Source organism: Cibotium barometz, chromosome 58, assembly GCF_041138505.1.
Source record: "Cibotium barometz isolate CiBa-2024 chromosome 58, ASM4113850v1, whole genome shotgun sequence".
Taxonomy (NCBI): domain Eukaryota; kingdom Viridiplantae; phylum Streptophyta; class Polypodiopsida; order Cyatheales; family Cibotiaceae; genus Cibotium; species Cibotium barometz.
In genome coordinates, this window is record NC_141103.1 from 14134130 (window position 1) to 14149049 (window position 14920).

A 14920-nucleotide genomic window follows, 5' to 3' on the forward strand; every position below is an offset into this window, starting at 1 on the left:
AAAAGTTCACAATGTCAAAGCTCCATTCAAAAACTATGTCTACTTGAAATAGACATGCATTAGGCAAGTCATTGTCAACACCTACAGGAGATTCACCATTGGTTACTCTGGATGGATGATCTGGAAGCACATGTGATGATCCTTTCCTCATAGTGATGGAGAAGTCAAATTCCATGAGGATCAATAGCCACCTAGTGATTCTTCTAGTGGTACAAGCTTTGTTAATAGATAGAGAAGGGCTTGATGGTCTACAAAGAACACAAATTTGTTTGCCAACAAATAGTGTCTAAACTTCTAAACTGTATAAACCATACCTACGCCTTCCCTTTCTGTGGTCATATAGTTTTTCTCATCCTCATTTAATTGTCTACTTGCAAAGATTATAAGGAAATCCATTTTGTGCTCACCTGGTTGGGCAAGTATACATCCAATAGCATAGGCAGAGGCATCAATGTGGACATGAAAAATCACATCCCAACAAGGAGTCCGAAGAATAGGAGCTGACACAAGCACCTTCTTCAAATTTTCATAGGATTCTTGGCATTCATTGGTCTAGACAAAAACTATCAATAGTTTGTACAATGGTCACGCTATATTAGCATACATGAATATAAATTGTCGGTAATAGCCAACATGACCCATAAACCTTTGTACTCCTTTGGCATTTGTAGGAGGAAGTAATTCTAGAATTACTTTGATCTTGCTGAGGTCAGTGGAGATTCCTCTCTATGTCCAAGGATTATGCCATGTTTGACCATAAACTGACACTTTTCAGGGCTGAGAGAGATTCGATAAAGTTTGCACCTTAGGAAAAATTTGCATAAACAATTCAAATGCTCCTTCCAAGATGAGTGCACCCCAAGGTCATCCATAAAGATTTCAATAAATTTCTCTAGGTAGTCCCTTAAAAGCCATACACATACGTCTTTGGAATGTGGCCGGAGCATTGGTGGTCAAACCAAAAGGCATGATCCTATAGGCATAAGTTCACCATGGGGTAATAAATGTTGTCTTATGCTGGTAGGCAAGATCTATTTATACCTAGTTATAGCCCAAGAAACCATCCAAGAAGCTATAGACTTCTTTTTTTGCCACTCGTTCTAGAACTTGTTTAATAAATGGTAAAGGATAATGATCCTTACTCGTCGCGCGTAGGATTGACCTTTTTCATGTCAACACACGCTTGGAGTTTTCCATTATTTTTAGGTACAACCATAATAGGAGAAACCCACTCAATGGGTTCTATCTCATAAATAAAACCCGCATTGATCAATTTATCAATCTCCTCTCTAACCAATTTGGCATAATTTGGATTCATAGGATGAGATCTTTGTCGCACTGGGCATGCGTCATCCATGATTGGAATAGTATGCTTGCAGACTTCAAGAGGAACCCCTTTCATGTTTGAATATTTCCAAGCAAAAACATCTTTGAATTCCTTGAGGAGATCAATGAGATCCTTCGCATCCTGTTCAGTCAAGTTTGTGACGATGCAAACTGGTTTGGCATCTTCACCAAGGTTTGCGATGTTCACTTTCTTAACCTCGGCCGGGCCTTCAAATGATAGGTCAGAGCCCTCGCCTTTTGTTCGTCGAGCTTCCTCACATTGCACGAAGCGTTCATCCAAATTATAATTCCTGAAATAATCACGAATCTGGGAAGCATCTTCCTCCAATTGTTCTTCTTCTTGGGCCTTTCATTTCGTTTCTATTTCAGCTTCCTTGAGAAGTTTATTCCTTCTCTTTCTAGCAGACTTGGATAATTTTTGTGAAGTTTGGTCTTCAGACTTAGAACTAGCTATTAGAATAAAAGGTGCCGCCTCTATTTTATGAATTGGAAGGAGTTGGTTCAGGTCATCACCTAAGGTTTTAGTTAATTCATCAAAGGATACCATGGCCCCAACATACTCGGAAGGAAATGCTTTTCATTTTCTAGCTCTGAATGGGGTATAGGGTTGATAGTGAGTGGCCTTTTTCGTATTTTTCTAAGCTTCTTCTTGGCTTTACGAATACACTTAGAAATTTCCTCATCTGAACTTGTCCCAACATGGTAAAAAGCAGTAGGATTACCATCTTACAAGGAAGCCGTCAACATGTAAAGAGATATTTCATTATTCGCATTCAAGAATTTTGTTGCCATCTTGTTAGGAACTATGTCTATCGTAGCCAACAATTGCATCTAGTTCTCATAATAAGTGGGTTCTCATAATAAGTGGGTTCCATAATAGAAGCAATCTCTTTCTGTTGTTCGGAAACTCCTGCTTCAACTTTCCTTAGACCAATGTTTATTCTCTCATCAATGAGCTTTTCCTTTTCAGCAAAGATTCTTCTTTCTAGTTTCACAGCCTTATCCTTGCACACCATACATATGCTTCTTTTTGTAGACTTTTCAGTATGAGATGTATCCGATCCAGCTCCAAAGGAGTTTGACTCACTGGATGGGGTTTATGACTCACCAAATCTACCCTAACGATTTGTTCATTCTTTTGGAGGTAAATATGGTTCGTACCCCAGTCGTGTATCATTCTTTTGTAGCATTCCCAATATTATGCTGTAATTGGTAGGATGTTGGAAATCCATGATTATAAATGATGGGAAAAGCGCATACCATAGGTACCCATAGTCATGTGACTGATCTTACCAAGAGGCTTGTCAATAGAGCCATCAACCATCTTCATTGATACACCTGTAGGTTCTAAAGGAGGTTCACCCCATCTCATCCAACATGCTTTAGTTTGCGATACTAACACCAACTCCACCATCAAGGATGGCAGAGGCTTGAATTCCTTTATTGAAAATAGGAATGGTTGCATTAGTATCCTCCCCTTCGTAGTATTGATACTACCCAAGTTTGTTGATGGGTACCTCAAGAATACTCTGGTCATCATGAGAGTCAGAAGTATCATACCTGTCAATATTAAATTCTCCCTCAAACTCCATGTCCAAGGACTCAATTGGGCATTTATTCTTTAACCAATGTTGTACAAACCCCCACAATGTAGGATTGCCTTGTAAAAATCCCCCCAATGTTATCTTGATAGGTGTTGACAAGAGGGATTGCAACATGTTAGATGTCCTAGGCTGTTTTACATTTCTCACCTTTCTAGCAAGCCTTGGAAAACTCATAGATCTCGCTGTTACTAGTGGGAATCCTCTTTCTTTTCCACACCCATCCTTAGAGTCCTCACCACTCTCTAGGTAATTAGGAAGCGTGGGGATAGATCCTTTTACTAACCCTACAAGAGGTTCAATGGCATTGATGATAGAGGGAACTCTAGATCTTGGAGGAGATCTATTTCTAAGATTCAACCAAAAATCATGACTCTGGATGATCTTGATGATCGAGAATAGGGTTTATCAAGTTTTGTACTTATCCTTGTGTATTTCCTAATGGCATTTCTTCGGCATTGCCGTCATTGGGCAATTCAAAGAGGTTTAACTCCTCAAAGTCTGGAACTATCAACGTTGCATAGTCCTCATCATCCTTATGCAAGACTTCACTTCGTGACTCAAGAATGACAGATAGTGGAGGTGGAGGAATTGGTTTTGGAGCCCTAATTGGCCCATAAACGCTTTCCAACTCTTGTTGAGTCTTTGAACCATCTCAATGGCTTCAGAAGGTTCTTAGAAAGCTTTTGAGGGTGAGCCTCAAAGCTATTCTCCATTGATTTTTTCACAAATCGCAAGTCCTCATCCTCAGGATCAAAGGAAGAGACTCATTAGATGATGAACTTGTTCCATCCGTAATTTTTACTTTGTCCTTTCCATTGCCAACCGTCATAGATTTCTTTCTCTTCGCCATTCCTCTCTTAGTACTCTTGGAAGTCGAAGCTTCCATATTCCTAGTTTTAGTATTTTGGGCTTGAGCCCTTGTAGTCACAACGTGGACACGACTTAGAACAAATTATTCAGCATCTCGATTTTGGAGTACGCACATCAAATTCAAGCCAGTAGTCTGCCTCGAAGGATCGCTAGTACCGGCGGACTATTGTGTTTGTAGGGAAAATCCTTGAGTAGGTGATCTACTCCATACCCTACACACCACCTCTTCAAAGCAGTAGGAGTAACAACCATAGGAGCATCCTTATATGCTCTGTTAGGACATTCGGCTTTTATATGTGGACCTCTTCAAGCGTAGCAAGAGAGTGGGGCTCTCCAAGTCAAGGAGTTGATGTCCTTGCTTTTGTTGGCTGCTATCATATTTAACAAGGTGGTATACTCCTCGGAGTTAACCATGGTATAGCCAGGAGGCGTGAGACTAGGTATTGAATGATACTTCAAAACCATTAATTTCCTTTGGAGGTCCCATTAAATTATCATCATAATCAATGGCATCTAAGGAACATTCATTGAACGTCCTATGTCTTCGAGCGTAGAGGGCATCATTAAGCTTCTTGCTCTGTAAAACTTCTAGGAATAAGGAGATCAACCGGGTCTGGCTGGGCCTTTCCTCAGGCGCACAACGGTTATACAAGTACTTTTCTCAGTTGATGTATTCCCTTATAGATTCAGTATTCTTTTGCTTTAGACTGTTAACAGAACTCCATTTGGCTCCAATTTTTGTATAAGCAATAAGGAAGGATTGTTTCGATTGTTTCAAGTCTCATAGGTAGCCTTAGCCTTGCTTTCTGGTTCCAAAGTCTAGAACCATTTAGCTACATCTTGTTCAAGTGTGAAGCCAAATGCTCCGATCTTTGTAGGATCGTCATTTACACTCAACGCTTCACTTACTTGCTCGAAAGTTTCAATATGACCATGGGCATCACCCGTGCCACTGAACTTGGTCATTGCTTTTGACACACTCCAAACCTTGGATGTTGTCCTATCTCGCTCACGTTCTTGAGGTAAAGGAGCACGCAAGTGAAATTCGGCAGCTAGTTCCCTATTGCTTGCTATTGCCCTAGAAATAGCTTTGGCCATTCTTATGGCATCATCGGTTGTTGATAACATCCCTGCTGGAGGAGTTGTATTGACCCTAGAAATTGATGCATTTAGTCCTTCTCGTGCATGTACATTCACAATCTGAAAACCACCCGTTAGAGCAGTGTGAACTCTTGGGGTTGTTGAAATATACAAGTGAATAGGGTGTGTGCGGGAACAAGCCCTTAGCAAGAGGCTGTAAAAGAGAATCTGTAAATGTGAGAGAAGCTGTGAAAAGGTGAGAAGTATCTACTAGGAGAGAATAAAGGGTAGCATGAGGAGATTTAGGAGGTGTGGAGATATTCTGGGAAGAGGTGGAGAGAATCAAGCAAAAGAGGTGGAGTGAATCAAGGAGAAATCACTGGGATTAGATGCTTGGATGTAAACTCTATAAATTGAAGCATTGGCCTAATATGAATTTGCTGGTTTTTGATTATCCATGCCTACATTAAGCTATTAGCTAATCACGTCTTAATTATCATCTAATCTCTTTTCTAATGATGTTGATTCTAGCATTTGATCCACCACCATAGCTCATCACATTGTTGCAAATTTAACATGGTATCAGAGCCTAGCCTAGAATCCATCAATCTTATGAGCCCATTATCTTGCTAATCACTTAGCTAATTAGGATTAGTAGATAATTAAGATTTTTACCTCTTTTTCAACAAGCTCTCTGCACCCCTAGCTAGTGGAGGGGCTTGATCTCCCTCCAGGCTTAACAACAGCCTCCAAGATTTTAGCCACACATAGCCACAAGCCCCATGCTCTAGCCCATCAACACAAATCGTTTTGCTAATTCGCAAGTGCCTTTTTTCTGAAGAGAATTAGAGTTCTTAACTGCACCAGATGAAATGGCTCTAATTCCTCTTGGCCCTAGGGGTTTTCAAGGGTGCTCTACAAGCTGGTGAAGATAGTTTTTTATTTGATCAAGTCTACAGAGTGAGATCCAAGCTCTTCATCAAATCTGTAGGAGGTGACTCGTAAAACAGAGATTAAGCATTCAATGTTTGGTCAAATCTTGTGTTTCTTGGCTTAATCTTCTACTAGACTAATTGCTATTGATGGCCTTGAAAGGATTTGAGCTCATTTGAACTCTAAGGTCCCAGATCAGGACTCCCTGCATACTTTGTTTTCTGCACACAAAATAGAGGATTCATTTGCTAATCAATCAGTACTAATCACTGTATTTTGGTACAATTGAGAGTTCAAATTAACCATTGGGTATCTGATATAGATCCCTATAACTTCAGATTGCAATTCAGAGATGGTTTGATACTCCAACCATTCCGTACAGATTTGTTACCCTTGGTTTAATCTAATTTCTGGTGAATTTATGCTGATAAATCTGTTAAAATCATCAACTAAATACCAGATTGAGTTGTAAAAGGGTAGACATTGCCCTTGAATCTTGAAATTGGATCAAGAGGTAAGACCCCCTTCACATCATCATGAGTACGGCACAAGAGATAGCCAAACTTAATGGGGAGCAGTTTTACACATGGCAGACAAAAACCATGTATCTGCTCATGAGGAAAAATCTGTGGGGGCTAGTCGAGGGAAGAGATGAATGCCCAGAGAGGTGAGAGGGAAAAATGAGTGGAAGAGCAGGAATGAGAAAGCATTAGGACTTATCGCACTCAGTTTAAATGATGAAATCATTCATCACATCACAGGGTATGGGCAAAAGATGCATGGGATGAACTCAATAAATTATTTGGCACTCAAGCAAAAAATTCAAAGATAAATCTGTTAATGCAATTCTACAAACTAGATATGAAGGAAAGTGAACCTTTAATCACACACTTGAACAAATATAAAAGCATTAAGCAACAACTATCAGCCACCATTGGCAAAAAGGTAGAAGATGATGAGGCACTAGTAGTGCTTCTGAAGAGTGTGGACAAAGGTGAATATGAAAACATTGTAGCAACATTAGAGAATGTACCTGAATTGAAGCTGCACGAGATAGAAGGAGCTCTACTAAAGCAAGAGACCAAAGTCAAAGAGAAGAAATGGCTGGACTCAACAGCAGGAGAAGAAAAAACATTCTTCACCCGAGGAGGATTCTCTCAAGGACGAGGACGAGGAAGAGGCAAAGTAGGAGGAAGGACCTTCACTTGCCACAACTGTGGAAAGCCAGGACACATGGCAAGAGACTGTTACAGCAAACCCAGTGGAGAAGGAACGACATCGGCAAACTTCATGGAGGCTCCTAAGGAAGTGGAGTCAGATCATCTTTTCTGAGAGAGAGAGAGAGAGAGAAACCCCACAACCCAATGTAACCTGCCCCAACAGAGTAAAACCAACTTTGAGCCACCGATGATGTAGGCCATGTGGTAGATGTACGTGTGAGCACTTTAGTTAAGGTCACGGCCACTTGTAGTAGCCTTGGACACATAGAGAGAGAGTGTGTCAAGGACTATGAGTTTAGGGACTTGAGGCACTGGTCGCGGACTATCAAGTAAGAGGGAAACTTGGTATAGGGTCCAGGTGTGCTAGGAGTATTCAGTTGAGGAGAGGTGTTGAAATATACAAGTGAATAGGGTGTGTGCGGGAACAAGCCCTTAGCAAGAGGCTGTAAAAGAGAATCTGTAAATGTGAGAGAAGCTGTGAAAAGGTGAGAAGTATCTACTGGGAGAGATTAAAGGGTAGCATGAGGAAATTTAGGAGGTGTGGAGATATTCTGGGAAGAGGTGGAGAGAATCAAGCAAAAGAGGTGGAGTGAATCAAGGAGAAATCAGTGGGATTAGATGCTTGGATGTAAACTCTATAAATTGAGGCATTGGCCTAATGAAAATTTGCTGGTTTTTTATTATCCATGCCTACATTAAGCTATCAGTTAATTGTTCACTAATCACGTCTTAATTATCGTCTAATCTCTTTTCTAATGATGTTGATTCTAGCATTTGATCCACCATAGCTCATCACATTGCTGCAAATTTAACACGGGTAGCGTATAATGGGTCTACATTCCCACTCCCAATAGGTTGAGTCATATGGATTGGTACAGATGTGGTAGGTAGTCCCGTGCTAGCTGTAAAGGTAGGAGCAAAGGTAAACTCACCATATGAGAAAGGAGGTACCGTTGTGTGAACATAAGAGTATGGAACAAGTCCCTTCTCTCCCTCGATGTGAATTCCCTCCTCATACCATTTCGTTAACTGGCGGTGCAGATGCATACTCAGCGTTGTTGCATCTTGGAGTATATGTAAACTCTGGAAATCCACTGGTTGCACCAATACCCCAGGTGCCTTGGATTGTGTCTCTTGCACAACTTCTTTACCTTTACACGGAGTCGGGTACAACTTAGAATTCACGAGCTTTGGCTATAAGCTCAATCGTGACTTGCTCGATTTCAAGTTCTTCAAAAGAAAGATACCTGTTCTCCCAAATGTCTTTGTAAAAATAGAATCCCAAATCAGGATTTTTGATCTTGAAAACTACAGATTCAAGGGGTTCATTGCAAGATCCTTCACAAGGTACTAGATTAAAGACCCTATGGGCTTCATCCATATACACATGCTTGCTTAAGGAAGCCATGTAGTGTCTTTTCAATATTGTAGTGTCCTCTAGGATTCTTGCCCATTCACGTGGCATTGGTTCGCTTAGAGTTTTCCAAGGGGGTTCACCAGGGATCTCAAGGAAAGGATTCACGCGTTCCTGCGACATTTTATTTCCTTTTTTTGGAAGTTTAGGTTTTCTAGTTAGGAATGAATTCCTAGAACCAAGAATCGTCACTTGAGAAGGAAAAGTGATCTGACTCACTAAGATCTCCCAAGGTTAGTCGTGGCCCTAGCAGAGCTTCTTTTAATTGATTCGTGCTTGTGCTGCTACTTGTGTAGGAGCATGTGAAACTTTGTCCGATGTTAGTCAGTGGACCTAACTTTTGTGAGAAATCACAGTGATGCCACAATAATGTTCACATCCAAGCAAACACCCAAGCCATCAAGATGACAAGGCAATGCAGGAAATCACCACAACCCTATATTATGGATATTATAGAGCGAATAGTTGGGACTCTCATGCCTGTTGCCCCCTATTGCTAGTTTGAAATTGTTAACCACAATCAAACCCGTGGTCCAACTCATTGACTCACATCACTTGTACTAGTGTAAACCCATCGATTTTAAACCTGGCCCCATGTGTTCAAATTAGTTGACTACCCTTGAACCCATTAATTAGATTGAACCTGTATCCAACTTTAATCCATGGTACGACCACCCAACAACATTAAACTGTGTACGAGCAAACCATTGATTAGATTAAATATATGCCCAACTCTAACCCATGGTATGATCACCCAACAACATGAAACCATGTACAAGCAAAACTACTACATGACCAAGCATGTTAGGTATAAACTTGAATGCACTACCTATCCAAGTTTGGGAGGACTCCCGAAAGAAATAGGGAACACTGTAGTTTGACAAGCTTCTATCGAGACAATCTCAAGTGAGGAGTCTTGGTAAGAGATGAGCCAAATAATTCCAAACTTGGATGGAGGACTCTCAAAAGAAACATGAAAGATTGTAGTTTGACAAGCTTTCATCGAGACAACCTCAAGCGAAGAGTCTTGGAAAGAGATAAGCCAAATAATCATGGAGGACTCTCAAAAGAAACAAGAACACCGCAATTTGACAAGCTTCCAACGAAATAATCTCAAGCGAGGAATCTTGGAAAGAGTTGAGCCAAATAATCCCAAACTTGGATGGAGGACTCAGTGAGTACTTAGAAGAAACAAGAAACACCATAGTTTGACAAGCTTCGCATTTTTCTCAAGCAAGGAGACTTGAGAACAGATGAGCCAAATAAGCCCAGACTTACGAGGAGATGAGCCAAATTATTAGTAAAAATTTGGACTAAAAAGAGACTCTCTAAGAAGAGCCATGTCATCACTTTTTTTTTAAAAAAGTCATGAAATAAACCTTATATATTTTACGTTAAAACCCCCACATCGGAAAGCCCTTGAAAAGTAGATTCTAAATCTACCACCTAGGACAAATTCAGAGTTAATATGCTCAAGTTATGCCTTCCCCACTAAAAGGTTGATACTAGCATATAGATGTCACAATCGTTCAAATCTACCTTTAGTGGGAAAGGCATAACTTGAGTATATCAACTCCAAATTTGTAAGAGGTGGTAGATTTAGAATCAACCACTGTGACCTCTAGACAATTAGTTGTTGCTATATATGTTCTCGGATGACATGCACACTACACTGCATCGAAAACCAAACCCTCAGCAAAGAAGATCATTCCCAAGGCAATGCCACATTGAGTGATACATTTCTTCTCCACAACAAAGGACGATTTTTTACCTTATGGCAATCCATGAGTTTGGATTCCTCTCATATCTATCATCACCAGAGATAGCTCTTGATTCCTATTAGCCTCTAACATGCGACACCTTCTATGACAATCACACTTGTTAGTTTGCACTTTCAATTTACAAAATGCTTTGTTAGGACTCAATGAATGCTCTAGCATCTTCCACCGCACTAATAAGTGCTTACACATATTGTATCATCATTGGTTCCTCTCTCTCTCTCTCTCTCTCTCTCTCTCTCTCTCTCATGCAAAAATAAATTCAATCAATCTACAATTAATATGCAAGGAACTTTCTTTTGAATTCAACTTAGTTCTTGTGTAGCAGAGTTGGGACAATGCTGCATGACTAATAGGACTTGTAAAAGTGTTGTATTCTCATATTTGCAAAGCTGAGGTTCCAACAGAGGTTGAAGCATTGATTGTTGTGTGGAAGAAGCGCATGAGAGACATGCAAAAAAGTGGTTGGGTTCGAAAGGATGAACTTTCCGAAATGAACTTGGGAGATGAGCAAAGCCTTGCCTTGACATAGAAAAGGCTCTCTTCCAATACTTTTTGACCAAACGAATGGAATGCATGCACATCTACAAAGCAGTTTAAAAAGTATTGGCAAATGAGACTACCTCATTAAGCAATAAGTCGTCTATAAGGCAAACAATCTTGGCATACAACCACACCATACTCAATTGTCCTTCCATGTCTCTTTGTACCTCTTGAACAACACAAGCTTTCCATTGGCAGGCCCTTGCCCCAGCAGCTATCCCACTGCATTCCCCAGCTGGGGAAGTGAATCCCTACATGTTGACATAAAATTTCACATTAAAGCCAGATCTTAGTCAAGAAACAAATGACAGCAATTGCTATCAAACGTACTCTATTTAAATGAAGAAGTGGCCTATGTGAACCTGTAAACAACTCACCATTTTTAGCAAGAAACACAACAACAGATCACCATAGCAGTCTGTGTGTATAAAGATGATAGGTGCACACTAGCCTGCTGCACCTCATGCCCTAAATGTTGGATGCCCAGAAGATAGGCATGCTGGTGTTGTAGTGCACATCTTGATTGAGTGGATTGCTTTGAAGTGTACTAAAATCCTCGACACTATGGCCAATCTGTGCTCACACGATAGTTTCTGCAGCATCATCTTCCATAGGACACAAAACCAGATCCAAGTCTGGCAAGTATCCCTTCTTCTTCAAGCCTCTATATAATCGTCTTAGCTTAGCACAAGGACTATCACTATGCAGCTGGTTTTTTGCTCCAACAACGAACTCGTGCACCTTCTTATGAGCCTCGATCCAAGCCCTTCCAGGTTCTTTCCATGCCGCCACACATTTCCTCAGCTCAAAAGTCTTTTTAAAATCCTTCCCCAGGTAAGCATCGGCATATAGACTTGACATGAGGACATAGCCTGCAGCTTCTTGGGGATCCACCCTTACCATTTGATCGAAACAATTCTTACCAAGCTCAATGTTGCCAAATGTTCTACAGCTAGAAAGGAAAGACCTCCAAAAAACAGTATCGGATCCTGCTGCCATAGTTTGAAGGAAATCTACTGCTTCATTCAGCTGTCCAGCACGGCAAAGAAGGTCAACCATGCAGCTGTAATGCTCAATGCTTGGTGTGACACCACAGTTATCTGTCATGAATTTGAAGTACCAGTTGCCTTCTTCCAACAGGCCAGCATGGCTACAAGCAGCAAGAAGACTGGTAAAATTTTCATCAGATGGCTTCAACCCCTGTTGCCACATCTGTTCCAGATGATGTACTGCAAGTTTGACGTTCCCAGACCAAGCATAACCTGCAATCATTGCACCCCAAGAGAAAACATCTCGATCATGCAATCTCTCAAAAACTCTGAAAGCCTCATCTAGGTTCCCACATCTCGCATACATATCAACGAGAGTATTTCCAGTGATTGTATCTGAGTTAAGTCCACTTCTAATGATTTCATTATGTATCAATCTGCCCTGTACTGCTGCTCCTATACTACCACATGCCCCCAAAATACATGAGTAGATGTATGCATTTGGATCAATGTTTTCTTTTTGCATCTTTTCAAAAAGTTCAAGGGCAGGAGAAGTTGTCCCTTGTGAAGCATACCCTGCAAGCAAGGCACCCCATAACACCACATCTCGATTTTCTGCTTTGTCAAACACATTGCATGCCTCCTCTATGCTCCCAGATTTGACATACATATCGATAAGGGCACTTGCAATTACCATATCTGACTCACATTCACACCATACAACCTGCTTATGTATTCTCCTGCCCTGATCTATTGCCTTCAGGCTACCACATGCTTTAAGGATGCAGGAAAAGATCACGGCATTTGGATTTTCCACCCCTTCTTGTTGCATTTGTTCAAAAAGTTCAGCAGCAAGCTGATTCTCACCATTCCCAGCATAGCCAACCATCATTGCACCCCATGAAACTACATCACGAATAGTTAAGTTATCGAACACGCTACGCGCCTCCTTCAGGCAGCCACATTTTGCATACATATCCAAAAGGGTATTGGAAATAAGTAAATCAGACTCGAATCTGCTTCTAATGATTTGTTCATGGATAATCCTTCCTTTTTCTCTATCTTCTAAGTCAGTGCAAGCTTTCACAATGCACCATAGGATGCCTATGTCTGGCTTTACGCCATCCTGCTGCATTGAATCATACAGTTCACATGCAACCAAGCCTTCCCCTTGTTGGGCACATCCAGCAATAATTGCTCCCCATGAAGCCACTGTTCTAGTCAGCATATCATCAAATACCTTATAAGCCTCTTGTATACTGCCGCACTTGGCATACATATCAACAAGACTATTATATAGTGGAACATCTGAATTAAACTCGCCTCTGATGATCTCCTGGTGTATGAGCCGGCCATAGCCTAAAGCTTTGATGCTGCCACATGCTTTCAAGGTGCTCAAATAGGTGACTTTGCTAGGGCTCATATCCTCTTGCTGCAAGTCCTCGAAAACTTGAAGGGCGAGAAGACCGTCCCCGTGTGTTGCATACCCTGTGATCATTGCACCAAATGATACAATGGTCCTCTTCGGCATCTTGTTGAAGACCGTGCGAGCTTCATCTAAGCTCATGCATTTGGAATACATGTCGACAAGTGTGTTTCCAATGACAACATCAGAGGCCACTGCAGAGTTGCACATGATGATGTGATTATGTATGAGCATGCCCCAATGAGGGGAAGTTATGAAGCTACATGCCTTGAGGGCAGATAGGTACACCACTCTGTCAGGTTGTACGGACCCCTGCTGCAGCATTTGGCCGTACAAGTGGAGGGCCCCGTGGGGGTCTTCGAGTTCGGCGTGAGCACCAATGATGGCACTCCACGTGTAAACTGTGGGCTTTGAGATGTGAGAGAAGGCATGGTGTGCGTGGGGCAAGCTGCCACAGGAGGCGAAGAATCTGATGAGGTGGTCCCCGAGGGCGGCGACGGAGAGGAGTCCACTGCTGAGCAGGAGGGACTGAACTCTCGTGCCTGCATCCAGGCCCAGCGGGCCTAGGGCGGCTTTGTTGGCCTCGATAGCGCGCAGAAGAGGATAGATGGCGTCCCTGGGCAGCGGTGGCGCTTGATGCTCCGCCATCCGGATCGCCTGCTCCACCCGCCCTGCATCGCATAGCCGAGTCAGCTCCCCCACTAGCCATGGGAACGAGCAACGGAGAATGCGAGACTTCCTTTTCCGCCTGCATCGTGCAGGAAAACGCATGCGTAGATGGTGGACTGGCTTGCCTTTCGCACATCATCTGTGCGTGCAGGCTGAACTGCGCCCTTTCGTGAATGTCCGGACAACACAATCCCTGGCTGGCCGGCCTCCCTCACTCCACACGGACATTCGTTGCATGGCATAGTCTAGTCATTTCATTAAGAAAATTGTTATGCGTGGATATGAGGAGGAGAATAGCAACTGTGGATATGAGGAGGAGAATAGCAACTGTGGACGGCGGGTCTCGAGTAAATATTATCTCAACCACTGTGCGCAAGGAGTTGGGGCTGAGCCAGAAGGAGGGCCACTTAGGTTGGTGTTCGCCTCCTACTGCACACTAGGCCAACTTGACTTGAGCTTCAACATTGCAGGTCCATAATGCAACCATCACCAATGGGTCCCACAACCTCTCATTGGAGCGTGCCCGCAATGAACATTAGGAAAATTAAACACAAAAAACCTACAGCATTTCATCACATCTTCGAGCTCATCAACAGCTTCGACAAGCGTCATCATCATTGTTGTCGATTTTTGCATTCCTGCTTAGTAGTATTTCTACACTCTACACTGCCATTTTTCATAAACTTTGCAAGTTTTTCATCTCATCAGTGATCTACTGGCAGCAGCCATATCGGTTGCATTTAGTGGAGCATTGACATTACCTCCAGGTAGTTGGGGTATTTACATTTTGTGTCGGAGATTTAAGTTGAAATGGCAAGCAGTGATGTTTTTGGGATGCTTTCCACCTGGGATAAGCTTGAGGAGACCAACTACCCGTTGTGGTTCTATATGAAGTGTCATGTATTGACTGCCAAAGGGTTTTTCAATGTTGTTATTGGCATTGAGGCATACACTGTCTCGCCAACACAGGATAGTACATGTACTTTGGATGGTGACACTAGTTCAAATGTAACTGTCGGCCTCCACGCCTCGTAAAATGAAACAAGC

At 42.0% G+C, this 14920-nt stretch overlaps 1 protein-coding gene across 1 annotated transcript; it reads right to left on the minus strand.

Moving 5' to 3' along the window:
* Positions 1 to 10529: 10529 nt before the first annotated feature.
* On the minus strand, positions 10530 to 14099 carry LOC147605931 (pentatricopeptide repeat-containing protein At5g39350-like). The gene is made up of 2 exons (XM_086792371.1): positions 11167 to 14099; positions 10530 to 11040 (listed from the first exon to the last, which is right to left on the minus strand). The coding sequence occupies exon 1, from the start codon at positions 13973 to 13975 to the stop codon at positions 11369 to 11371; it is 2607 nt and encodes an 868-aa protein (XP_086648497.1). The 5' UTR covers positions 13976 to 14099; the 3' UTR covers positions 10530 to 11040; positions 11167 to 11368.
* Between the last annotated feature and the right edge of the window lie 821 nt (positions 14100 to 14920).